Genomic DNA, 26,356 nt, shown 5'->3' with positions numbered 1-26,356 from the left:
CACAACATTGTTTCGTGACCTTTAAACGTTATGCAAATGTCAAATTTTGAAAGTTGTTGAACGAAACCGGGTTTTCGACATTTTGCAGCTGTTGATTGAAGGCCACTATAATTAATTATAACTTGGTCAAAAATTATGACATTGTCTCATCCTTGACTTCTGAAACAATCTACATCGTCAAATCCGGCTCGTGAACCATCGTCGCCTTCAGACTTGTTTTATAGTGAGGTTATTTAAATCTCCAGATCTCCTCCACTTGCGGCCACAGTGTCTATTAGCACTTGCGCCCTTGCCTCGCGGCCCTAGCATACGAGGCAAGGTCCTTGTGTGCTTGATTCGACTTCCTCGAATTGGTCTGCATTCCAACACATTCTGACTCAGGTGAAGGTCATTTGCCTCATGACTGAACACCCCTCCCCGTTTTCCCCAGATTACATACCGAAAGGTGTTTACATGGGAGATCTCATGTCATGGTAACGGCAGTTTTGGGCTCAGAGGATAGCTGCAAAGGTAACGTGCTCGTGTTTGAGCTGTCTATTCTGGTATCAGTTCCCTGTTCAACTAAAAATACGATGCTACCTGTTTTAAAAAAAATACAGGTGTTGTATCAATGAGTATGCCTTTGGAGGTTATGTTCAGCCGGGTGTCCTGTCTGCTTGCCTTTGCTTGTGGATGTTCAAGATTTCTGGGTACCATTCAAAATCTTGCAGGAAGCCAATGTTTGCTGCCATTTCCCAAATTTTTATTTCTTGTCGTGATCTACAGATTGTAGTTGTTGGGACAGCTTATATCATCTATCAGGGAGATTGGAGTTGTAGGTACAGCGAACACCATGTTTCAGGTAATACGCTCACTATTATCGGTCAAGTTTAGTGAATGATTGTTAGCATCGTGGCGTACCTCTTCGCATTGTGTGAACACGTTAATAAACACCTGCTGACATTACAGCTCCATCTCCCTTTCACCAGGCTGACAGGTGTATTAACAATAGCAGTTTTGGACTCAGGTTGACAATGATGACTTCCAGTGAGTGCTTGTTGATGCTTTTCTACAGAAGCCAATTGGACGTTTATGGGATTCAGGTACTGTCATTATTGAACTTGATAAAAACTGGGAGTACGAGGATTAGATGATGTGTTAGTGCAAGTAGTAGGTCCATTTGAAGGTTAAGTTAATTATTGTAGTGTCATGGATTTCAGTGATTATCTCATTGCATCGTTGTATCGGTTTCAACAATGCTGAGGAATGAGCTGCTGCAATGGAACGACGGCCTTGTGTGAAAGCAGAAGGCATGACATGTCATGGTTTGAGATAATGACAAGAGAAAGGATGGCCCAGAGAAAAGAGGGTTGTAATAAGGTGCACAATTGTTTTCTCTTTTCTTTCCTTCAGGGATTTCAAGGAAATACTGAGCCACCTGAACCTCCAGGAGTCATTGGACCTCAGGTAAAGACAAGAGCAAGTTCATCAATAATATATTTTCCTGGAAGCCTTCATGCCACAGACAGTGATGGAATGATTTATTTCGCATTGATAGACGATGATATATGAGTGTGTTCTGTGTGATTTCACAATTGGTGAATCTTCGAGATGTTGGATGCAGCACTCACAACATCCTTCTGAGGACATGGGAAGTCTGCTTCCTTTCACTCTTCACATGTATTATTGTCCTTTTATCCACAAGAGTGGAAGAATTAATGAGTGGCAGGAATCGAATCCTTGGTGTGTGTGTGTGTGTGTGTGTGTGTGTGTGTGTGTGTGTGTGTGTGTGTGTGTGTGTGTGTGTGTGTGTGTGTGTGTGTGTGTGTTTACACAGTTGTTTCGATGTATGTGTGCACATTAAATGTGTGTAAATTTACAGCTGTGTGTGTGTGCGGGTCATTGTGTACGCATGTGTATAATTGTTGGAGTGAAGTGTTGAAGTGACAATTTAATTGGACTTGATCACAGGTGTGATTTGTGATCAGTGTTATGTTAATTAAATGACAGTTTTAGAGTTGTAATTTTATTTTTTGTAAGTTTTGTTTTTTCTCATTGCTTTTTTAAAAAGCCTTTGACCTCATTCGGGGTTCAACAGGCCAGACGGGACCGATGGGAGAGCAGGGTCACCCTGGCCCTCCTGGCCCACCGGGTGACCTGGGACTGCCAGGTCCAAATGGAAAAGAAGGCATGAAGGTCAGAAATAAGAGTTTTATGTGGATTCTGCAATACAATTTTTAGTTAAAGCAACAACAACAACAACCAACAACAACAAACAAGGGGTTGGGAGTAATTAGGGTGTTGAAATGTGTATCGATAAACAGTATAAGTGAAGGTGATAACGGGATTTGGCAATTCTAGATTGTTTGATGAAGGTATAAACTGAATTTTAATCTCACTCTCCCGGGATTGATGTTGTATTAAATTATTTAACACAGGTGTTTAAACTCTGACACAAATTCAGGTAAATTGGTCTCAATGTAAAGTTATGAGAACACACTTGTTCGATAAGAAAAGTATAATTCCTGGATGCTGTCCTTCGAATAACCCAAGTGGTTTTTAATGACCTTTGTTTGACCTCTCACCTCCCAATCACTGCTGCTCATCTTCCCGTTCATGTTGACCCCCAGGATATCCATGGTAAACGTCATGGCCATGAAAGTTAGAGTTTATAATCTGTCCCTCACCTCTTGATCTCTCAAAATCTTGGAGTTACTCAGTGAGGACTAGAATATGGAATACCCACACTGTTGATGAGAGTGGAAATATCACGACAACACTCTCAAAGTCAAACTACCAGGGTTATCTTATCCATAGACCCATGAATTACCCACCACAAGTGTGTGGATCAGGTGGTTTATTCTCATCACTCCAAGCTCCACTACACACATTCATGGAGCTCCCAAAACCCTCATCATATCACGTCATCAACTTGGGAACAAAACACGAGCTTTGGTAAAGCAAGCTCAAGACACAGCTTCGTCTTCTTCTAATGTCTGTGTGGCATCATTGGCTGGGGGTACAGCTGTGCCACTGATGCAGTGCCCTCTGCTGATTCTCTCAGGAATTTGTAATTTGTTCATGGTGCCAGCGATAGCTCACCGACTCTTCAAGAAGGACACCGTGGGATCTTTAACGTCCAACAACTAATCCCAGTAGATGGGACGTGTATGTTTACGTCCAACCAAGCGACCGAACACACATTTATGAATCACCCTGCCTGTGAAACACTGGGATGACAGCTTATAGCTGGGTTTGGATTCAAAGCTGGGCTGGACAGCTTAAAAGTGACACCCAAGACACCCATTGTCCCCTTTTTAAAAGTTAACCAAACAGGTGTGGTAATCATCATCCTGATGAAGCAGCACTTTATGGACGGAAGGAAGTTAATTAATATAGAGGTCTCATAATAATTCGAGGTCTCAGGACTTTATGTTTTCCTTCTATCTCATCTATAATGCAGTCGATGAAAGACTTCCCTGGAAAGAAATCACATCATATATAAACCAGAGTTCATGACCGGGAAGTTTATCATTGACACTCGGGGTCTCGTGTCCACACTCGGGGTCTCGTCTCCATACCTGGGGTCTTGTGCCCACACTCGGGGTCTCGTGCCCACACTCGGGGTCTCATGTCTACATTCGGGGTCACATGCCCACACTCGGGGTCTCGTGTCCACACTCAGGATCTCGTGTCCACACTCTGGGTCTTGTGCCCACACTCGGGGTCTCGTGCCTACACTCGGGGTCTGGTCTCGTGCCCATAATCGGGGTCTCGTGCGCATATCTGGGTCTCGTGTCCACACCTGGGGTCTCGTGCCCACACTCGGGGTCTCCTGCCCACATCGACATTTTAACAACATTTCAATTTACAATTCAAATGGACGTTCGCTCCAGACATCGTGACGTTCCCCAAATCAATGAGTTCCAGTGTTTGTACACAGAACCGATCAGAACGGACCCCACACGGGAAGCACAAGTTCTCGGTACGGGGTGAACGTCATGTACCGCGTCCAGACCCCGAACCCCGACTGAACCGACCATGGACCTGCGGTTCGAGGGAGAACCCCCCTCTCCCCCCCCCTCCTGGACCGACCGCGTTTCCTCCATCGGAGCCGTTCGTGGGTTCCATGGTGGTGGTTCTGTGATCTTCACCGGAGAGATCTCGGGTCATCGTGCATGTCGTGACCATTATATGGAAAACTCAAAAGATGATGGGTTTTAAAAATAAATAAATAATCATTTCATATTTCAAAGTGAGTTTTGGGTTCAAAGTCGGGTTCGTGGTTGAAAAGAAACCCGAAGAGTGAAAGTTTCGTTTTAATGGATTGTTTGTGTTTCAGATTCTGTTGTGAAAGTGAAAACTAATTGATTGTGTTCACGGCTGCAGAGGGGACGAGGAAGAGGAAGAGAAAGATCAATAAATGGGAGTTACGAGTTAATATAAGGGGAAAGACCCCCAGCAAACTTATCTATGGACCTGATAATGTTCATTTGGGGCTGTTCACGACCATTTAACGTTTGTTTACATCCACGGGGGAGTCAAAGCCACGCCCACTTACAGCCACGCCCTCTTACAGCCACTTAAGCCACGCCCACTTACAGCCACGCCCACTTCAACTGCTTTTCAAATCCGCCAAGTGTGTCTTACTCCCTCGGCTCGTCTCCCATTGTGGTGTACTCTCTGTCTCTCTCTCTCTCTGTCTCTCTCTGGTCGGTGTGTTGAAGACTTGGTCCGATTTCCCCCTGGTGATGTGGACGCCCTTGCTCGCCGTTCTGTGTTCTCTCTGCACCTGTGAAGGTGAGACTCCATTTTTGTTGCTGAGAGGTGGGTTCAAACCTCCCGGTGAGGAAGGTGTGTGCAATGAGTAACGGGTACACAGGAATGTCTCTCCGTCTGTAAACCACATCCTTGTTTACCTTCAATGTACATTCGACTCTGGCACACACGAACATGGCAAGTGACCCGGATTTTCGGGGTTTGACCCGATTTGTTTGTGAAAACCCGCAGACCCGTTGTAGTGGGGTCTAAATCCTTATTGGATGGAAACAATTCACTCTCGAACGTCTTGGTGTTGTTTATCAGAACTCTGGAACACTTTAAATGGCAGGATTTCATTCGTTTGTTGGGACACACGACACCGTCGAATCACAAAGAACGAGAAAGAGAGAGAGAACGAGAGAGAGGCAGAGAGAGAGAGAGAGAGAGAGAGAGAGAGAGAGAGAGAGAGAGAGAGGAGTGGGAGAGGGAGGGAGAGGGGGAGAGAGAGAGAGAGAGAGAGAGAGAGAGAGAGAGAGAGAGAGAGAGAGAGAGAGAGAGAGAGAGAGAGAGAGGGAGAGAGAGAGAGAGAGAGAGAGAGAGAGAGAGAGAGAGAGAGAGAGAGAGAGAGAGAGAGAGAGAGAGACAGAGAGAGACAGAGACAGAGAGAGAGAGAGAGAGAGAGAGAGAGAGAGAGAGAGAGAGAGAGAGAGAGAGAGAGAGAGAGAGAGAGAGAGAGAGAGAGAGAGAGAGAGAGAGAGAGAGAGAGAGAGAGAGAGAGAGAGAGAGAGAGAGAGAGAGAGAGAGAGAGAGAGAGAGAGAGAGAAAGGGGGAGAGAGAGGGAGGGAGAGAGAGAGAGAGAGAGAGAGAGAGAGAGAGAGAGAGAGAGAGAGAGAGAGAGAGAGAGAGAGAGAGAGAGAGAGAGAGAGAGAGAGAGATAGAGAGAGAGAGAGAGAGAGAGAGAGAGAGAGAGAGAGAGAGAGAGAGAGAGAGAGAGAGAGAGAGAGAGAGAGAGAGAGAGAGAGAGAGAGAGAGAGAGAGAGAGAGAGAGAGAGAGAGAGAGAGAGAGAGAGAGAGAGAGAGAGAGAGAGAGAGAGAGAGAGAGAGAGAGAGAGAGAGAGAGAGAGAGAGAGAGAGAGAGAGAGAGAGAGAGAGAGAGAGAGAGAGAGAGAGAGAGAGAGAGAGAGAGAGAGAGAGAGAGAGAGAGAGAGAGAGAGAGAGAGAGAGAGAGAGAGAGAGAGAGAGAGAGAGAGAGAGAGAGAGAGAGAGAGAGAGAGAGAGAGAGAGAGAGAGAGAGAGAGAGAGAGAGAGAGAGAGAGAGAGAGAGAGAGAGAGAGAGAGAGAGAGAGAGAGAGAGAGAGAGAGAGAGAGAGAGAGAGAGAGAGAGAGAGAGAGAGAGAGAGAGAGAGAGAGAGAGAGAGAGAGAGAGAGAGAGAGAGAGAGAGAGAGAGAGAGAGAGAGAGAGAGAGAGAGAGAGAGAGAGAGACAGAGAGAGACAGAGACAGAGAGAGAGAGAGAGAGAGAGAGAGAGAGAGAGAGAGAGAGAGAGAGAGAGAGAGAGAGAGAGAGAGAGAGAGAGAGAGAGAGAGAGCGCTCCAGGTTCGAGTACAGTGTGGTGTCCCATCCTATTTCTTTGGCTGCATGGCAGTGTCTCATTTCATTAATATTGATTACCGTTAGAATTTGGAATATGGTGACTTATGGCATGGAATAGCCTTCATGTTGATGTAAGGTGTGCAACCTGTACCTGCTGGTTGCATCATTTTTCTGTAAGTGCAGTTGTGTCACTGAGGCAGTGCCCCTGTTCCACCTGATATTATTGATCCACCTATAATCAACACACCTGGTGTTATTGATCCAACCATAATCAACACACCTGATGTTATTGATCCACCTATGATCAACTCACCTGGTGTTGTTGATCCACCTATGATCAACTCACCTGGTGTTGTTGATCCACCTATGATCAACTCACCTGGTGTTGTTGATCCACCTATGATCAACCCACCTGGTGTTTCTGGTGCAGGGGTAATGTGGAATGTCATGTTAAGCATGTTCAGTTTGTCGTTTTAATGTTTAACTGGAGTATCATGTGACACTGTGGTCCCTGCAGGTGGATCACACAGAGGACGGTGAAAACACGCCGAATTACGCCATTTCCCTTTGAGATATCACGATGTACAGGACTTACTGTACATCGTTTTGGCCCCACCTTTCAATGGTGAAAAATTACTTGAAAATTAAAAAAAAATTCTCGGATCCGGATCCGGATCTTCACCAAAATCGGATCAGTTAGTACTTGTCGCACACCCAACCTGTCCACACCAGGTTTCATCGGAATCCATGCACACCGTTTTAAGATCTCCTGCTCACAGACAAAAAGACAAACAAACAGGTGAATACTGAACGCACGTCCACCTTCGGTGGCACAGGCAATGAGAAATTCCCTGACTTAGATCTCGTGCCCACACTCGAGGTCTGATGTCCACACTCAGGGTCTCGTGCCCACACTCAGGGTCTCGTGCCCACACTCGAGGTCTCGTGCCCACACTCAGGGTCTCATGTCCACACTCGGGGTCTCATGTCCACACTCCGGACAAGGAGTGTGAGTTGGGGTTGAGATAGGGTGGGAGGGGAGGTGGGGGGGGGTCGTATTGTCCTATCGGAAAAAATAACCTTCTGGTGAGTGGAGAGGGCTACTAGGAAGAAAACAGGACCATTCAGCCTTAGAAGAGATTGTGGTTGATCCCATGGAGTATCGAAATATTTCGAATTCAACCATTCTCCATGTGGCTGATGTTCAGTGAGATTGCTGTCACAGTGGTGTGGCACATGCATCATGGACCAAAAGGCTTTTTCCTCTTGTCTTGATTTCCTAATGTTACAATATAAACTCAATATGTCTTGTACAATATGAACTTGTACAATATGAACTTGTACAATATGAACTGCCTTTCCTCCAAAATAAGTTTCTGCTCACACTAAGTGACCCAAAAACCAAAGGATTTCCACTGTAAGGCTAACCACCTGCTCGATGAAGAAGTCAAGCTGTGATTCTCCATGATTACATGGTCAAAGTATTCAGTTTGATCTGGAGAGAAGGGCTATTATTAATCAGTTAGCAGTCAGTCAAATTTCTATCTGCATCTTTAAATTCGAAGCAAAGGTTGGGAGGATACTCGAGAAGTATGCACACTTCCCTCCAAGCTGTTTCGCTTTTCGTGCTCGCCCGGCATTTCGAGCTCGTCCACCATATCAAACTCGTCCGTCATTTCATTTCGAGCTCGTCCGCCATTTCGAGCTTGTCCGCCATTTCGAGCTCGTCCGCCATTTCGAGCTTGTCCGCCATTTCGTGCCCGTCCGCCATTTCGTGCCCGTCCGCCATTTCGAGCTTGTCCGCCATTTCGAGCTTGTCCGCCATTTCGAGCTTGTCCGCCATTTCGAGCTTGTCCACCATAACAGAGACAGGTGATCATCCTCTCTTATGGAAAGGACATTCCAGGCACTCACCCGAAGTGACAGCCTCAGGTTAACCCAAGGAGACCGTCGTTTGGTGCACGAAACCTGAGCACCACTCGGACACACACGTGACCGTAATTTGACCCGGGAAGGTTATACCCCATGGTTTTCCCCCTATCATCATGAATGGGGGTCCCGAAGGGTTCTGAATTAACTTTTTCCTCCAAACTTGATGGAATAAATCGGACTTGCACAGACACAATGTAAGGGTTCCCTCATTAATCCCTGAAAGTTTCAGATTCCTCGGTCAAACCCTCCCGGAGGAGTAGATGATACATACCCACCTACATACCCACATACCCATATGTAACTCCGTTATGTAGGGAAGATTGTCGATAAATACAAAAACAGAAAATAAAGAACGTTGTTTCATGTCGAGGAAATAATCATCGACGAACTCGGACTCGATTTTCCACTTTCACAACACAATCTGAAACACAAACAATCCGTGAAAACGAAACGTTCAATCTTTGTATTTATTTTAAATCATGGACACGTGATGTGGCGGGAACCAATCAGACACCGCGATCTCCCTGTTCGTTTTTTCCCCAAACAGCTCGCGCTCTTCACTCGGTTACCACAGCGTACCGTCCTTCACCCGACACGACGTGCGGTCCACCATGACCCGAGATCTCAGAGGGAACACCTCGGGATCCACAAGCGGCTCCGATGGAGGAGACGTGGTCGGTCCGGGAGGTTCTCCGGAAGACCGCGGGTCCATGGTCGGTTTACCCGAGGACAAGGGGTCCAGACCCGGTACGTGACGTTCATTCAGTTCCGAGAACTTGTGTTTCCCGTGCTGATCCGTGCTGTGTACTAACACAGGAACTCATTGATTTAGTGAATGTCACGATGTCTGGAGCGAAGCGGGAATTGAATTGTGAATGGAAATCCCATCCATGACATGTTACCCTCCCTCTTGTACATGTATCACATCATTTTATACCTCATCACTTCATTCATCATTCGGTTCCTCTTTAATCTCGTTTACAACAAATCAGATGAAGATTTACTTGTTTTGATGGGCCTCTGCACCGGCACACAATGGCCTGTTCTTGAGGACTGCAGTGGCATCTTTAACGTCCTCGAGGAATCACTGGATGAAGAAGACAAGAGACTTACCTTTGCTTTCAGAGGAAGGTATGCTCACTGATGCAACACCTTCCCTGTGCAACACCATGTTGGGAGTTTATAGCTCGTCCTGTAACAACCTTATTTAAGGCCAAATTGTGTTCAATATGATATTTAAAGCTGTGAAGGGTGAACTTAGTTTCCACTAAAGCAGTCGGTTGTTTGTAAAGCAGAGTTGGTGAGAGTTTACCAGGAAACTAATTAATTCTGCTCGATGGATGGAAGTCACAAGTTCAAGGTCAAAGTTTGACCCAAAACCATTTTTCACAAAATTTTAACCTGAACTGTGACCTCGACCTTTGACCTGCTGGAAGAACTGTTATGGAACCATTGTCACGGGATAGGTGTGTTTGTACCGACTCTGTTTATCTGTTTTGGTGAAATATCATAAAAGTATACCTGGTGTTGGTTTAATGGTTGGGGTGGTGGGCTTGGTTTACTTGAGTCCTGAGTTCAAATCCCACTTGGCTGTTGAATTAATACCAGGTGGGGTTGACTCAGCTTGTCATCCTTCTGCGGTTGGCAAAGTGATATCAGCTTGTGGGATGATTGAGCCGTTTGAGTATCCTGTGTCAGAGTGGTCACCTGTCCAGGATTGGTTCCAATAACCCAAGAGACTGCTGTGGCAACACCGATGCTCTCTCTGTGCAGAGTGTGGTCTTCATGGATGGATCATAAAGGACACTTTTAACAACATCACCCATCACTAAGGGTCAGGGACTGGAACTCTCATGAGCACCTTACTTATATAATTTATAGTTAATAATAAGTTCATTGAATTGAGGAAAGTGTTAAAATGTAAAATATAAAACTTAATTCGTGTTTGTTTACTGTTTACCAGCAAATACTCCCTGTCGCTTCACTGATGGGAGTATTCAAGGGGAGGGGAAGTGGGAGAGGAGGGAGGGGAAGGACAGAAGAGAGGAGGGAATTAGGGAGGAGGGAGATGAGAGGGAGAGGGGTAGGAGAAAGAGGGATAGATGTGTGAGAGGCAGAGGGAGAAGGGAGAGAGGGAGGGGAAAAAGTGTGGACAGGGAGAGGAGGGGGGGATCCTGGTAAATGTGACGCCCAGTTTAACACCCATCCGGGAGACAACACACATATTTATGAATCACCCTGCCTGTGAAATACCAGGATGACAGTTTATAGCTTGGTCGGGATTCAAACCCAGGCGAGACAGCTGAGAGCGAGCATGCGAACCTCTCGGCTGTCCTGCCTTCATCTGGTAAATCATGAGGATGGAAGGCAGTGTGAGTGGAGGAAGGCAGTTGAGGGAAGGGGAATGTTTCCTGTCACTCATTAGATCAGCGAGCTGACCTAATAAAACCGTTCGATGTCCTCTGATCCGCCCGTCTGTCTGTCAGACATCTGTCCGTCCGTCCATCTGGCAACAATATTTATTTTTCTATCTCCTCCACATTTGTAAGTTTACATAACCATTACGACCGGTATTTAAACTGTCGTGAGATTTGTCTCTTTAGGCCTTCCGTACTTTTTTTAATTTGACGTAACCATTACAACTGATATTAAAAATGTCATCACATTTGTTTTATAAGGCCTTCTGTACTTTTAAAATTTGACATTAAACCGGTCGATCTTGTATCCCAGAGTCAAGGGTTACGGACGGGCAGAACACATGTGCTCGCGTGGGGAACCCCTCGAAACGCGAGACTTGCTTGGGATGCGCAGGGTGAGGTCGTGGCTGCACGAATGGTTGGAATCCGGCAGAAGGGAATCCCTGCGGGATGTTACCGTCCGAGAAGGATGGGGAGCGCGAAGCTCGAACAGCTGCCATGACGTCACGGGAAAAGAGCACGGTTTGTGAATTGCCGTGCTGGTGCGCATAAAAAAAAGAAAGAAAGAAAGAGAAAAGCAAGCCTCACCACTTCGAGGAAACAGGATTCCCTGGGCAGAGGGGAGGAGACCCCTTGCTAGGGGGCACATGAAGACTACTAGTTAGGGGGATGGGTTAGCGATAGTTCCACCAACTTTGTGGGGACGTGAATTGTTCCTCATGGAGCCTGTGGAATGGATTAGTCAGAGGGATTTCAGTTTAGATTTAGGAAATGGGAATTGTTGGATTTTTGGAGACACGGACAGACTGGAAATGTGTCGTGGAGACTTAGCTTAGCTACGTAGAGTAAATGGAACGTGCATGAGTTTTAAGGGATGACGAGGGAGCAAGAGTTAGTCAGGGGATTTAATTAGGAAGGATGACAGTATAGACTATAGAGTGTTGGTGTGAGTTGTGAAATAGAAAGTGTGTGAGGATTGAGGATGGGACAGCGGGCCTAAGTGTGTGAGTGGAGCGAATGTGGTATGCATGGTGCTGTTGTGGATTTTTTTAAACCCACCTTGTTGTGATTGTTGAAGGCTTCTTCCTGGCCGATTGTGGAATCCTATTTGACTTCAGACAGAGTTTAACGTTTGTCCGATTTGGTTATAAAATCCTGCATAAAACACATTAACACTGAAAACCGATGTCCACACAAGTCCTTCCTTGAGTAACAATTTATTTTCTAATTATACACCATACACTTTTCACCCTCATACAATGAACTTAAGAATCCCCATTGATTGCAATATTTTTTATCTTCTATTTCATTGATTCTTACTTTAGTTAACAGTTAGACCAACCCGATTCAATTCACTTCCACATTACATCAGAGAGTTCTATTCTAACTTGGCACTTGGTCAGTTCCAAGGAGCACAAGCCACTGAGATTCTAATACTTTCTCAGGTACTTGCCCTGAAACAATTTTACATTTCAAAGCATTTTATACTTTCATGAGAGAGTGGTGGGGGCTATTCAACCCAGACTGCAGACGTGTCCTTCAGACGAGAAGCCACTTCGTACATTTCTAGGCAAAGGTTCGTTTGTTATCAGCTCGGTCACTCTGCTCCAGAACAACACATTTCTTAACATTTAGGGCAAAAGTCTTTTGGCCAGAAATGACAGCCAATTCAACTTGAAGCATCAAAGTTACATTTCTAAAACTCCATTTGTTACAATTTAGAATACATTAATATAAATTTTTCCCCCACAGTGCGATGACTGATTGGGGGGAGGAGTGATTCCCACCCAAGAGACCCCGGGGTCAGTTTAATGTTAGTTCGTGGGTTATTCAAATTTACTAACAGGAGGTCGTTTTGTTGGTGTCGAGAGAAGGCATGAAACCCGTTTGGAGGGGTGCAGGTTTTCATGGACCGGCTGGGAGCATGGCTGTGGAAAGGTGAGTTTTGCTTAGTGGGCACCCCAGGCACCGGACTCGTCGGCCAGAGTAGGCCAAGGGCCCAAGGCTGGCCGGGATAGTGTAGTGGGCACGGGTGACCCGTCGGAAACGGGACCCTCAGCGCCAGAATGCCACGGGGGCAGTGCAGTGGGCACGGGCGACCCTCGGAAAGGGACCCGGGGCATCAACACGCCACGTGGGCATCAGAGGAGGGCAATGCCAGGGAGGGCAACCCCCCGCATTCATAGGGAGCAGCTAGGCTCGGAGGCAGGCTGCGGGCCTGGGGGTGCCATGGTTAGAGTTCGGCAGAGGGGGAGTTCCTGCCAGTTGAGCCACGCTGCCCAGCCAGGAAATTGTGCGAGGGCACAAATGAAAATTTGAGGGCAAGGCCCAGATTTATAATGGACACCAACACAGGCGACGGGAATCATGGTTTTTAGAACCGATAGTTTTAAAGTGTGAGGCGTTTTTGGAAAGCTCCGGGTAGTTTTAGGTAAATTAATGTTCGGGTAGTTCGGAGATGTACCCCTTCGCACCATCCATCCCTTCGCTCTTAGGCCGCTGGACCCACCTTGGTAGATCGCTGAACTCTGAGGAGGCCATTCTGAGGCTTCGTTGGGCCTCGAGACAGAACGCTAGTCTCTCCCTATTCTCCTCCAGAGAGGGAACGTAGGGGCTGGGAGTAGGCTAGGATGACTATAGGTAAGCCGGACAGAGACAATAAAGGGGGTTAGGGAGACGAAATTATAAAGAGAGTGAATAAATAAGATGGGGCTAAATTTGGTTTTGCAAACGAAGGGAGTGGGTATGGACAGAGACAGGCAAAGGCGATAGGTTGGGAGGGAGACAGTAGGGAAGGTCCGAGCCCGCCTTCAGAGCGGCCGGCACCACCGCACTCCCTCCAGACCTGATGCAACCACACCAGAGGCCGGCCAGCTTCACCTGCCGGCCTGTTGTGTTACAGCCGCCTGTTCTGCATGGACTTGCCTTGCCATGCTTCGTTTGCCTGCCTCTGCCATGACCCCATGCCTGCTCGCCCTTGTTTGCGTTTTCCCCGTGTCCATCCATCACCATGTGCGCCAGGATCATCCAGTTTTGCAAGGACTGCCCTGCAGGGAGCCCGTGCATCCATCATGTTCAAATGTTTTTGCTCCCATCTCCATCCATTCCCCTGCACCAATGACTTCGCAATGACTTTTGCCTTTCCCCTTTCACAGATCACCGGTCCTGGGCCATGGTTAGTGTGATGTAATGGATAAGTTAAATGGAAATTGTTGATAAGTTGAACCCCACCTGCATGTTTGTTTTAGCGCCGGCAATTTTAGTAAAGTTGTCCGAATGAGTCTGAGAGTTTTTTTAGTTAGTTACGCAGCGCATTAGGTTATTTATTTTGGGACACGTATAAAGAAATGTCGCACTCAGAGATCCGAAGGTAAAACGTACTTTTGGAAAACTTACACATGCTTGTCACACAAAATTTGATGACTCGGGACGAGTCTGTAAAAAGGGGTGGGGGTAGTGTTACGAATTTGGGAATTCGATTGCACACAACATTCAGGTTCCTTTAGTCAGTTATGTCGATAAGTGCTTGTACCCAAGATAGCTCACCTTCCATTGTTTAATGGGCAGAAATCGATTAAGTGTGCTGCGCGATTCAATTTAATAGTTAGGGACTGATCATAACACAATGGAGATGCCCCTTCCCCTCTTCTGCGAAGAGGAAGAAGAGCCCTTCCGTCCCGTGATTCATGACGTCAACAACTCCCTCCCACCCGTGGTTGAGCGGGGGATGGATCACGAGGGCATGAGTCACGCCCGGAGCGGGGGAGGGGCGGATAGGAATAAAAAAGGGATACTCTGCTTTGTTCACGCTGGCCTTCAGTGGAGCTTCGGCTTCTGCTTTGGCTTGGCTTGGGTTAGGGAGGCTTTTTGAAGGCTTTATGAAGGCTTTCTGCTTTGCTTGTTCAGCAGGCCTTCGGGTCCTGCTTGGTTCGAGTGGGTTGGTGGCTCAGAGAGCTTCGGCCTCGGCTTGGCTCGGGTGGAGACTTTTTGGAGAGCTGCTTTGTTTGGAAGAGAGTTGAGCCGGTTGTTCGGCTCGAGCTGCTGGTGGTGGTTCTTCTTCTTCTTGGTTCGTGGAGCTCTTTGTTCTCCGTTTTGGTTCCCGGCTTGGTGCGACTCATCCGCCTCATCTTGGAGGTGGTTCCTCGGGGAAGCGGCGCATCGATGGGAAGGATCAGCGCCTCGTCTCACCAGCACGTGTTGAGAAGCGCGGGAGGATTCGCTAGAGCTCGGGAAGGATCGCGGCTCACGGCGATTGGGTCCAGCTCGATCTCGCTGGAGCCCGGGTCCGAACAACTTGAAGACCACACGAGGTGGAGAGGTTCGAGATAGGTCCTGGGTTTCAGCTCACCTGTCCTCCAAGCTGGAGCCCGTTATTAAAGGCCTCAGCCACCATTTCTTGTGTGTGTGTGTGTGTGTGTGTGTGTGTGTGTGTGTGTGTGTGTGTGTGTGTGCGTGCGCGCGCGTACGTGTGTCCGTGGGCCCGTCTAATAAGTAGGAAATTGTAAAGTGCTTTGTGTGCTGTAAATGATTGCATTGCATTTCGTATTGTCGGTATAGTTCTGCTCTTACGTGCTTCCCTAGTTCCCCATTATCTCTTATATCTATAATTCCAGCAATCTCTGTGTGTGTGTGTGTGTGTGTGTGTGTGTGTGTGTGTGTGTGTGTGTGTGTGTGTGTGTGTTTCTGTGACCGCCGTATCTCGACAACCGCTAGTCCGATCGAATTGAAACTTGCCAGGCATATTGCTGGGGACCCGAGGATGTGCCTTTTCAAGGTTTGATATTAATCGGACAAGTGCTTCCCAAGTTATGGCCATTTATTTACCAAACCAATGATAGACACGTTGTTGCGTGGGCGTGGCCGATGGGAAAGGGAAGCTCAGCCGCGTTGGCCATTACGGGTTACAACGTACGGGCTTCCGGATCCATTACGGGTTACAACGTACGGACTTCCGGATAATGATGACTTCGTGTATTCTAATAATTTCTCGATTTCTTATGCACATTTATAGATAAACACAATGCTCCAAGTTATGATCGTTTTCATATTAGCCGGTGTATAAATTTCGGTAACATCAGAGTGCTGGTATGCTCCGAACCAGGAACTAAATTTTTTTCTCTCTCTTCTCTTCTCTTTTTGTTTTTCCTTGCCACAACATTGCGAAAAGGTAAAATACGTTGGCGCGAATTGAATAATTGGGTATTAAAACTAAATTGCGAATAATCGTAACTGCGAATAATATTCGAACTTCTGGGCCACGCACGTACGGGCACTCGAGAGCGAAGAAACGGCCTGCGTGGTTGTTGTTTGTTGCTCGCGGTTTGAATATTTATTTATTTATTTATTTTTTTTTTACGGGCACGTACTTGTTATTAATAAATACCCCAATTGTTAAATGCTTTCAGCTCGTCGCGTCGATTCTTTCATTGACAGCATTTCGTGTGTTGGTTGTTAGAAAGCCGTTGGTTTGCCGTAAAAGGGGGACATTTGGACTGACGGTTCTCGGCGATTAAGCCGCTCGGAATCGCGCACGGGATAGGCTCGCTTAAGCGGCTTGTTCCGCACGAGTTCCGTCGAGGGTAGTTGGATCACGTGGGTATTTAGGTAAATTGAAGATTGGGAATCGACCCTACCCCACGTGGTCTGCCCATTGGCGTATTTCTGTTCTTGCACAAGGACCCGTCGACTCGGAGTTATCCGGGCGGCGATCTATATTCCGGGCGATCAGTCGGGCCGACTCGACTTGCGGCTCCGTCAGAGCGGTCGGCTCGCGGCCGACGCACCGGACCGTAACAATCTATCTATAATTCCAGCAATCTCTGTGTGTTTGTGTGTCTGTGTGTGTGTGTGTGTGTGTGTGTGTGTGTGTGTGTGTGTGTCTGTGACTGCTGTTTCTCGACAACCACTGGTCCGATCTAATTGAAACTTGCCAGATATATTGCTGGGGAACCGAGGATGTGCCTTTTCAAGGTTTGATATTAATCGGACAAGTGCTTCCAAAGTTATGGCCATTTATTTCCCAAACCAATGACAAGACACGTTGTTGCGTGGGCGTGGCCGATGGGGAAGGGAAGCTCAGCTGTGTTCCCCATTACGGGTTACAACGTACAGACTTTCGGATAGTGATGACTTCGTGTATTCTAATAATTTCTCGACTTCTTATGCGCATTTATAGATAAACACAATGCCCCAAGTTATGATCGTTTTCATATTAGCCGGTGTATAAATTTCGGTAACATCAGAGTATGCTCCGAAGTATGCTGGTATGCTCCGAACCAGGAAGTAAATTTTTTTCTCTCTCTTCTCTTCTCTTTTTGTTTTTCCTTGCCACGACATTGCGAAAAGGTAAAATACGTTGGCGCTAATTGAATAATTGGGTATTAAAACTAAATTGCGAATGATCGTAACTGCGAATAATATGCGAACATCCGGGCCACGCACGTACGGGCACGTGAGAACGAAGAAACGGCCTGTGTGGTTGTTGTTTGTTGCTCGAGGTTTGAATATTCATTTATGATTTTTTTTTTTTACGTGCATGTACTGGTATCATATAATATTGGGTTGGTTTGAGGATCTGGAATTTCTGCGCACACAATCGAATCAATGTCATCTGGTTCACGTGGTTTGTCTTCATCCGTGAGTATCGCCAGGATATGGCAGTGGGGAAGACCACGCTTCTGATCCTCCTTCATACCGAAATGACCCTGAATTCTTCCGAGCATTCCACTTTTCAGGTCGTTAATCAAGTCCTGCAGTTTCAGGTGAAAAACTCTCGCACATATATCCGGCCGGTCACTTGGTTGCTCCCCTGGGAACAACGAAGCGGTTATTTCAGGCCACTGCGGATTGGTAGTAAAAGTAATGAAAAGGTCCGGCTTTCCCAGTGAAAGAAAGAATAGCTATAGCATCCTGGAACGCTTGGGCGTACCATCAGGGAGAACCGTAAATAGACGGTGGTAAGATGATCTTCGTTCCAGCATTGAGTTCGTCATGATGGTCCACTGCATCCAAAAGTCCCCGATATTTTTCAGCTCGAATAGTTCTCTTATTTAGGCGTGCCCATCTTAATCGAGCTATTTCCGCTTTGGCATATTGATCACATGCATTTGCTGAGTGAGTCGGCGACACTTTAATACCCGATTGAAGTCGTCATATCTCACTTGCAAACGGTATCGAGCAAATTCAGTTGGTGAGACACTACCACGACCGGTCCGATGTGGGATATTGAGCTTGTATCCTTCTTCTCCATAAGGAAACATCAAAACATAATGAAGAGGATCATAGCTTCTGTGTAGTTCCGTAATGGCCTGTAGTGTACCATGATGCTGATGAAGAAGGGCAATGACGTGATCCATATGTTCGCCAGGTAATATTGTTACGAATCTGGAAACCTTTTGCACACAGACAGACAGCAGTCCCTAAGCTTAGTTATTTCGATAAGTATGTGTTTATAGTTAGAATCCTTCCTTCTGTCTAATGGGAATTTGGTATGTGCGCTTCGAGTTACTTTGGTAGTCAGGTTTTTTTTTATATCTTTAAATCTTCATCCTTCGCTTTCGCACCATCGCCATCCATCGCCCACGTGCAGCTTGGCACGTACAGGGGTGAGGTTCCCTCCACCCACCGTGAGCTCGTCCAATCAACGGCGGCTACGAGTCGCCCGACGGCCCCTCATCCAATCTGGAGGCGAGTACCTCTGCGATTCTCTCGATCCGTGGGGGAGGGGAAGTACAAGAGTGATCGTGGCGATTGCAGAGTGGTGGTCGACGAGGTGGCGAGCAGTCCTAAAAAGCAAGAAAGCAATAAGGTTTGCCCGGTCGTGATTGGGAGACGGAGAAGTAGAAGCCTCGTCGGGTGCTCGTCTGGTTCGTTCCCGTGCTGGCTGTGCTCGTCTGCCTCGCCTGGTGTGGCTTGATCAAGGAAGCTGTATCGGGCTTGATCGCCGGTCGGCTCGTCGTCTCTCACTCGTCCGCCTTCGTGCTGGCTGGCGTCCGACGCTCTTTCCCTCGTCCCTGGTGCTTGGTGCTGCGTTGTTGGCGATGGGTTCGAGTTTCGCCACCGGACAAGCTCGACCAGACCGCACGAGGCGGGCAGGTGCAAATAAAGGCCGCGGCCACCATCTCTTTGGGTGTGTGTGTGGGTGTGTGGGTGTGTGTGTGTATGGCACCAGTCTTGTCAATATAACTGTATAAGTGTTTTCCTTTCATTGAAAATTGCCTGCTAATTCGTGATAACTCTGCTCTGTGTCCCCCTCCCCGATTACCATAATAAATAAACCCCTGTTAAATGTACCAGCTCGTTTTCTGTGCTTTCCTTCATTGGCCAAACAAGGTGCGTATTGAGAACGAGTAAGGCCGTTCGGGCCTGCGTCGTCGTTGCTTTTGTTTTGGTTGCTATATGTGCATTTTGACTGTTTGGCTGTATATGTGTGCTTTCCGTGTGTCGCGTAATAAATGTGCTTTGTGTGAACTGTTTTCCCGTTTCGCTTCGTCTTTTCTTTATTGACCCTCCATCCTGCTTCACGTAAAGGGTTCGTAGTGGGCTTAATACGTCCGGCAATTAATCGGAACCTTCGAGGCCGACGATAACACCGCTCGGTTGTCACTGTAGCACGGAACGGACCGCTGAAGCGGTTCGTGTCCGGAGTCGGCCTGTGGCGTGGTACAATTGCCCGGTCGACCATCCGCGCAGGTACTTAGGTGGATCGAATTTGGCGAGCAACCCTATCCTGCGCGGGTGGGCAATTGGCACTGTCGTGGTGGGGTTAAACCCCCACCCGTGACTAGCTCCCGGCGTTGTTCCGAGAGAGTGATGACTGAATTGTCCGTCCGGTGGGCCACGCGGTCACGATTCGAGTGATGCGGCCGTCCGCACGCCGGCGGGCGCGAATTCGCAACAATATCTTGCAAAAACTTCGTTTTGGCAAGATAAAAAAACCAAAAAACATACAAGCTGACGAACATATCTTGCAAAAACTTCGTTTTGGAAAGATAAAAATGAAATGGCGGATTGTTTTTTTTTTTGGTCAATCATAAAACACGTATAAATGGGATATAAGAAGACAACAAGAAAGAGGTTTCATAATACGTCTGTAATATGCACAGGTCGTGTAAGAATAGCTGTACATCAACACCGTGTTGACCCGTTCAGCCGTTTCGGAGTCTATAGCGGACATAATGGGTGAATTATAGTATGTGTGTGAGATGATGATGAGATGAGATGATGATGATGGTGGTGATAAACATGGTGATGATGATAAAATGTTTCTTGTTACATTTTTTTGTGTCAAATGCACCTTCTGAGGTCGTTCAGCATGTGCAGAAGAGGGTTTTACATTGCAGACACTGTTTTCTCGGAGTGGCATTACGCCTCTCAGTGGTGACGGTCTGTCGACGACAGACGTAATGACGTTAGCGAATCACCGATGATGGCATGACGTCATGACGCCTCAGTGGTGACGTCACACGTCGCCGTGCAAACGAATGTAAAAATGAGAAAATCGACAAAAATTCCCAAACCTGTCCATCTGGCGCGATCTCACATTGCCTATGATGTACATTAGACTATAGAGCAACCGCATGCCGAAAGTGGTGACAATCCGTTCAGCCGTTTCGGAGTCTATAGTGGACATAATCGGTGAATTATAGTATGATGATGATGATTAAATCAGACTTTTTACACCTTTATTTACACATCGTAACCCACAACTTCCATGTGAAAAACAAATTACACAATTTTCAAAAAATTGATCAAAAACACAAAACTCGAATATCTTGGTTGGATAAGTGTTCACCCCCCCCCCATTATAACGGCAATTGTAAGTGAGCTCAGGTGGAACCAATCACCTTCAAAATCTCACACCAGGTTAATTGACCTCCACCTGTTTAAATTGTATTGGTTCTGATGATTTCAGAATAAAATCAGCCGTACCTGTGGGTTTCCACTGCTGGGTCGTGAATTTCACAGCAAATGCTCAATCATGAGTACAAAGGAGCTTTCAAAATACCTCTGGGATAAAGTACCTCTGGGATATTTCGTGCTCGTCCGCCATTTCGTGCTCGTCTGTCATTTCGAGCACGTCCGCCATTTAGAGCTTGTCTGCCATTTCAAGCTCGTCCACCATTTCGAGCTTGCCCTCTATTTCGTGCTCGACCGCCATTTTGAGCTCTCTTGCCATTTCGAGCTTGTCCGCCATTTCAAACTCGTCCGTCATTTCATTTCGTGCCCATCTTCCATTTCGTGCCCTTCTGCCATTTTGTGCCCGTCCGCCATTTCGTGCTCGTCCGCCATTTTGAGCTCGTCCGCCATTTAGAGCTCGTCCGCCATTTCGAGCACGCCCGCCATTTCGAGCTCGTCCGCAATTTCGAGCTCGCCCGCCATTTCGATCTCGTCCACCATTTTGTGCCCCTCCACCATTTCGAGCTCATCCGCCATTTTGAGTTCATCCACCATTTCAAGTTCGCATGCCATTTCGTGGCCGTCCACCATTTCGTGCCCGTCCGCAATTTCGAGCTCGTCCGCCATTTCGTGCCCGTCCGCCATTTCGTGCCCCTCCGCCATTTCATGCTCGCCCGCCATTTCGATCTCGTCCGCCATTTTGTGCCCCTCCGCCATTTCGAACTCATCCGCCATTTTGAGTTCATCCACCATTTCAAGTTCGCATGCCATTTCGTGGCCGTCCGCCATTTCGTGCCCGTCCGCAATTTCGAGCTCGTCCGCCATTTCGTGCCCGTCCGCCATTTCGTGCCCCTCCGCCATTTCGTGCTCGCCCGCCATTTCGTGCCCCTCCGCTATTTCGTGCTCGCCCGCCATTTTGAGCTCTCTTGCCATTTCGAGCTTGTCCGCCATTTCAAACTCGTCCGTCATTTCATTTCGTGCCCATCTTCCATTTCGTGTCCTTCTGCCATTTTGTGCCCGTCCGCCATTTCGTGCTCGTCCGCCATTTTGAGCTCGTCCGCCATTTAGAGCTCGTCCGCCATTTCGAGCACGCCCGCCATTTCGAGCTCGTCCGCAATTTCGAGCTCGCCCGCCATTTCAATCTCGTCCACCATTTTGTGCCCCTCCGCCATTTCGAGCTCATCCACCATTTTGAGTTCATCCACCATTTCAAGTTCGCATGCCATTTCGTGGCCGTTCACCATTTCGTGCCCGTCCGCAATTTCGAGCTCGTCCGCCATTTCGTGCCCGTCCGCCATTTCGTGCCCCTCCGCCATTTCGTGCTCGCCCGCCATTTCGTGCCCCTCCGCTATTTCGTGCTCGCCCGCCATTTTGAGCTCTCTTGCCATTTCGAGCTTGTCCGCCATTTCAAACTTGTCCGTCATTTCATTTCGTGCCCATCTTCCATTTCGTGTCCTTCTGCCATTTTGTGCCCGTCCGCCATTTCGTGCTCGTCCGCCATTTTGAGCTCGTCCGCCATTTAGAGCTCGACCGCCATTTCGAGCACGCCCGCCATTTCGAGCTCGTCCGCAATTTCGAGCTCGCCCGCCATTTCAATCTCGTCCACCATTTTGTGCCCCTCCGCCATTTCGAGCTCATCCACCATTTTGAGTTCATCCACCATTTCAAGTTCGCATGCCATTTTGTGGCCGTCCACCATTTCGTGCCCGTCCGCAATTTCGAGCTCGTCCGCCATTTCGTGCCCGTCCGCCATTTCGTGCCCCTCCGCCATTTCGTGCTCGCCCTCCATTTCGATCTCGTCCACCATTTTGTGCCCCTCCGCCATTTCGAGCTCATCCACCATTTTGAGTTCATCCACCATTTCAAGTTCGCATGCCATTTCGTGGCCGTCCACCATTTCGTGCCCGTCCGCAATTTCGAGCTCGTCCGCCATTTCGTGCCCGTCCGCCATTTCGTGCCCCTCCGCCATTTCGTGCTCGCCCGCCATTTCGATCTCGTCCGCCATTTTGTGCCCCTCCGCCATTTCGAGCTCGTCCACAATTTCAAGCTCGTACGCCATTTCGTTTTGAAAATCGTCATTTTCGCATTTTTTGCCAACTTTGAAGTCACGTGACACGAAACCGAATTTAGATTTATTTTGATATTGTCCTATAGATTCATATGCCACAATCAAATTCAAGATCGCTTGAGAAATGTAGGAGGAGATAGAATTTGAAAATTGTCATTTTCGCAACAGACGGACGGACGGACGGACGGACGGATCGTCACCTCTCCTCTCAACACCAGTATTATTAGGTCATGCTCAAAGAGTTGAGCGAAAAAGGGAAAGTTGCAAACTACAACTCTGTCTTCGTACACATCTTCTTCTTCAAGAGGGTGTTTTCAATTCGACCTTTCCTTCATCCCGTTTCTAAAACGTCCCAATCTTACAAAACGTTTTTTTTTTCCAATCTCTTAATCCTCCTTTTTTACATCCTTCACGTAATGTCTAAAAAATCCCAGTTTACAAAGTGTGTTCGTGTCGCAACAATCCTCCTTTCTTTATACCAACTTCAGTGCCAATTCACTCCACTTCCTGAAAATCTACCTCCTCCGAATCCCTCACCCGTTATCCCCTCTCCTGACGTCTCCCATCCTGCCCCTCATCCTACCTCTGCTCTTGGCGCCTCCTCACTGTCTTCTACCTCAGTACCAGCTCCTCCTCCGTTGTCCCAAACTGTGTGGTGTTCTAACATCTGTGGACTCCATTCGAACCTCACAGATATCTCACTCTCTCAATCGGTACACTCATCATCACAAAAATGCTCCTTCCTTCCTCTCAGAACACCTCCCCCTCTTCCCAACCCCTCAAATCTTGTACCTCCCCCCCCAGCGCTCCCTTCCTCACCATACCTCGACAAAGTGTCTCCCCACCTCTCCCATCGCCCTCCTCCACCTTGGCCGTGCCTGCTCTTGTATTCCCTCCCTCTCAATGCAACCTTCACACCCTTCTCCCTCCAATCTTGCCCCAAAATCCCCTTGCTGAAGTTTCCCCCCTGAACATCCACAAGACTTCCTCTTTCCCCCTCCCTCTCTCTTCCATATCATCACCCCACCTCCTCCAATCTTCAACTGCCCTCTGCCCCCTATCTTGTTGCTCCCCACTGTACCTCACCCATCACTATCGAGCCTTTTCTCCTCACCCGTCCCTCTCCCCTCACTCTTCTGCAATCCACCACACACTTTCAATAACTCTCCTGACCTCCCCACCCCCTCCTCCCACCCTCCAAAATAACCTCCTCCCTCCCTTTTCCTTCACAGTGTGGACCTCAAACATCTGGGGCCTTCACTCAAACCTGATAGATCTTTCCATGCAGGTTGTGACTGACGAACCAGACATAATCTGCTTCACAGAAACTTTCCTCCTCCAAGATATCTCTGACTCCCAAGTATCTCTCTCTGGTTACTCCCTCCTCCGGTATGACAGTCCTGATCCTCATCCTGGTGGTGGAGTTGCTCTTCATCAAAGACGATTCCTCACTCACCATGCACTGCATTTTCTCCCACACACCCCCAAGAATACCTCTGGCTACGGGTTCCCCTTCACTCCCACCTCATGTTTATGTGTGTGTTGTGCCGTCCACCAAACAGCGATGACTCCATTTGCCCCTCACTATCCAAAAACATGGACCAACTAACATCTTCTCATCCCAACTCTCTCTTCCTCACATGTGATGACTTCAATTGTCATCATGCCAGTTGGCTAGGTGTGGATACCTCTCTCACCGGTAATGGCACTTCAGCAAAAGACTTCTGTGACTCATTGGGACTGACTCAATTGGTCCACTTCCCGACCCGGATCTCAACCAATGGTACTCTATCTCTTCTGGATCTGACTTTGACAAATTGTCCTGAAAATATCTGCTGTTCTTCCTTCGCTCCAATCGGTTCTTCTGACCACGTCCTTGTCAAAGTGGACATCTCTCTGGCTGTTATCAGAGAACTACCTCACCGCCGTCAAGTCTGGCATTTCACTCAGGCTGACTGGCAGGGTCTCCAAGCAGCCATCAAACTTATAGAATGGTCTCCCATCTCTTCTTCCTCCAACATCAACTCATCCTGCGAATTCTTTCAAAGAAACATTCTCTCTGTAATGCACAGACTTATCACATCTCGTATTCAGTTGTCCCCTTCCCCCCACCCTTGGTTCACTGAAGCTTGTGGTGAGGCAATTGTCCTGAAACAACTTACCTTCACTTCATGGAAAGCAAACCCAACTGAGGGTAATCTCAGTTCCTTCCATAAAGCTCGGAACAAGTGTGTATCTTCCCTCAGGAGAGCCAGAAAACAACATCTTTATAATCTCAAGTATGAACTCTCAAACCTCTCTCCCTCCTCCAAATCCTCGTGGCGTATAATCAAATCTTTTTCTCGTGCATGTTCCCCCTCCATCCCTCCCTGACGACAAATCGCCGCACTGCTGATACTGTTGCAGGCCGGGTGTCGGCTGCGAGCACGACAGCTAGGTGGATCAGGAGGGTCGACTCTACCGAACACCCGGATTTAGATCGGACCTTTCGGAAAACTCCGAGGGTACGGGGTCCCTTACCGGACCGTGAATCGTCAATAATTCCACCGCGTGGTACAGGGTTATTTGCCAAACTTCAAAATACCAAGAGACCACGTGGCGAGCTACCGAGTTTTCAGACCCTCGACGGAACTCGTACGGGACGATCCGTATGCGCGTTCGACCCGTGTGTGACTAGAGCGGATGGTCACCGAGTTTCCGTCAGTCCCAAATGCACACCACTACGGCAACAACGGCCTTTCTAATTCCCCAACACGACCCATGTTAAACCAATAAAAGAAACACAAAAACGAGCTGATACATTTTGATTTCACAAATAGGGTATTTACTAACAGTAGGTGGGGAAGGAGGGAAGCACGTAAGGGCAGAGTGATCACGACTAATAAGAGATATAAGGCAAACAATGTACAGCGAATGCACTTAACAATTTACTACTCAAATACGCGCCCACCGACAGACACACACACAGATACCCAGTAGGACATGGACCTGTCCACCTCGTGTAGTTTGGCTGACACGAGCGAACCAGCCACCAGCGAGAGGTCATGATAGAACCAGCCACCAGCGAGAGGTCATGATAGAACCAGGCACCAGTGAGAGGCGATGATAGAACCAGGCACCAGCGAGAGGCGATGATAGAACCAGGCCCAGCGAGAGGTCATGATAGAACCAGCCACCAGCGAGAGGTCATGATAGAACCAGGCACCAGTGAGAGGCGATGACAGAACCAGGCACCAGCGAGAGGCAATGATAGAGCCAGGCACCAGAAAGCCGCAATCAGCCTCCAGAGCTCCGCTCAGCGCTCGTCCCGACAACCAAACTCTCCTCTGTATCCCAAACTGTGAAGAAGGCAGGAGGTTTCTCTGCCACTTCTCCAAGTCTTCGAGTTGAACGTTAAAGCGAGGGCTGATAACTCCACACTTGTCCAACCTGCCCGTCAGATTGACCACAACCTTGCCTGCTCGATGATCATCAACTATCTCAAACTGTTCGATATTCAGGCATCCCTGTTCGATATGCAGGTGTCTGTTCGATCTGCAGGTGTCTCTGTTCGATCTGCAGGTGTCTCTGTTCGATATTCAGGTGTCTCTGTTCGATATGCAGGTATCTCTGTTCGATCTGCAGGTATCTCTGTTCGATATTCAGGTATCTCTGTTCGATATTCAGGTAGCTCTGTTCGATATTCAGGTATCTCTGTTCGATATTCAGG

At 47.9% G+C, this 26,356-nt stretch overlaps 1 protein-coding gene across 21 annotated transcripts in view; it reads left to right on the top strand.

Moving 5' to 3' along the window:
- Positions 1-26,356, top strand: part of LOC147006312 (uncharacterized) — an 87,937-nt gene that overhangs the window by 30,881 nt on the left and 30,700 nt on the right. For 13 of the 21 annotated variants that reach the window (XR_015054924.1, XR_015054925.1, XR_015054926.1 and 10 more), the window contains 4 exons: positions 1,393-1,446; positions 2,078-2,175; positions 8,813-9,012; positions 9,258-9,396. Coding sequence is in view for 11 of the 21 variants with exons in the window: in XM_085869094.1 (XP_085725220.1) it covers positions 8,877-9,012; positions 9,258-9,396 (275 nt within the window). In the remaining 10 variants the exon portion in view is untranslated. Of the gene's footprint in view, positions 1-1,392; positions 1,447-2,050; positions 4,780-8,812; positions 9,013-9,257; positions 9,397-26,356 lie in introns of all 21 variants that reach the window. The other 8 variants (XR_015054923.1, XM_085869098.1, XM_085869089.1 and 5 more) reach the window with 3 other exon arrangements.

Source organism: Eptatretus burgeri, unplaced genomic scaffold, assembly GCF_056783735.1.
Source record: "Eptatretus burgeri isolate ZD-2024b unplaced genomic scaffold, Ebu_testis_v1 Ebu_testis_scaffold_3191, whole genome shotgun sequence".
Taxonomy (NCBI): Eukaryota; Metazoa; Chordata; class Myxini; order Myxiniformes; family Myxinidae; genus Eptatretus; species Eptatretus burgeri.
Note: the sequence above shows the minus strand (reverse complement) of the source record. Positions and strands in the feature narration are given on the sequence as shown.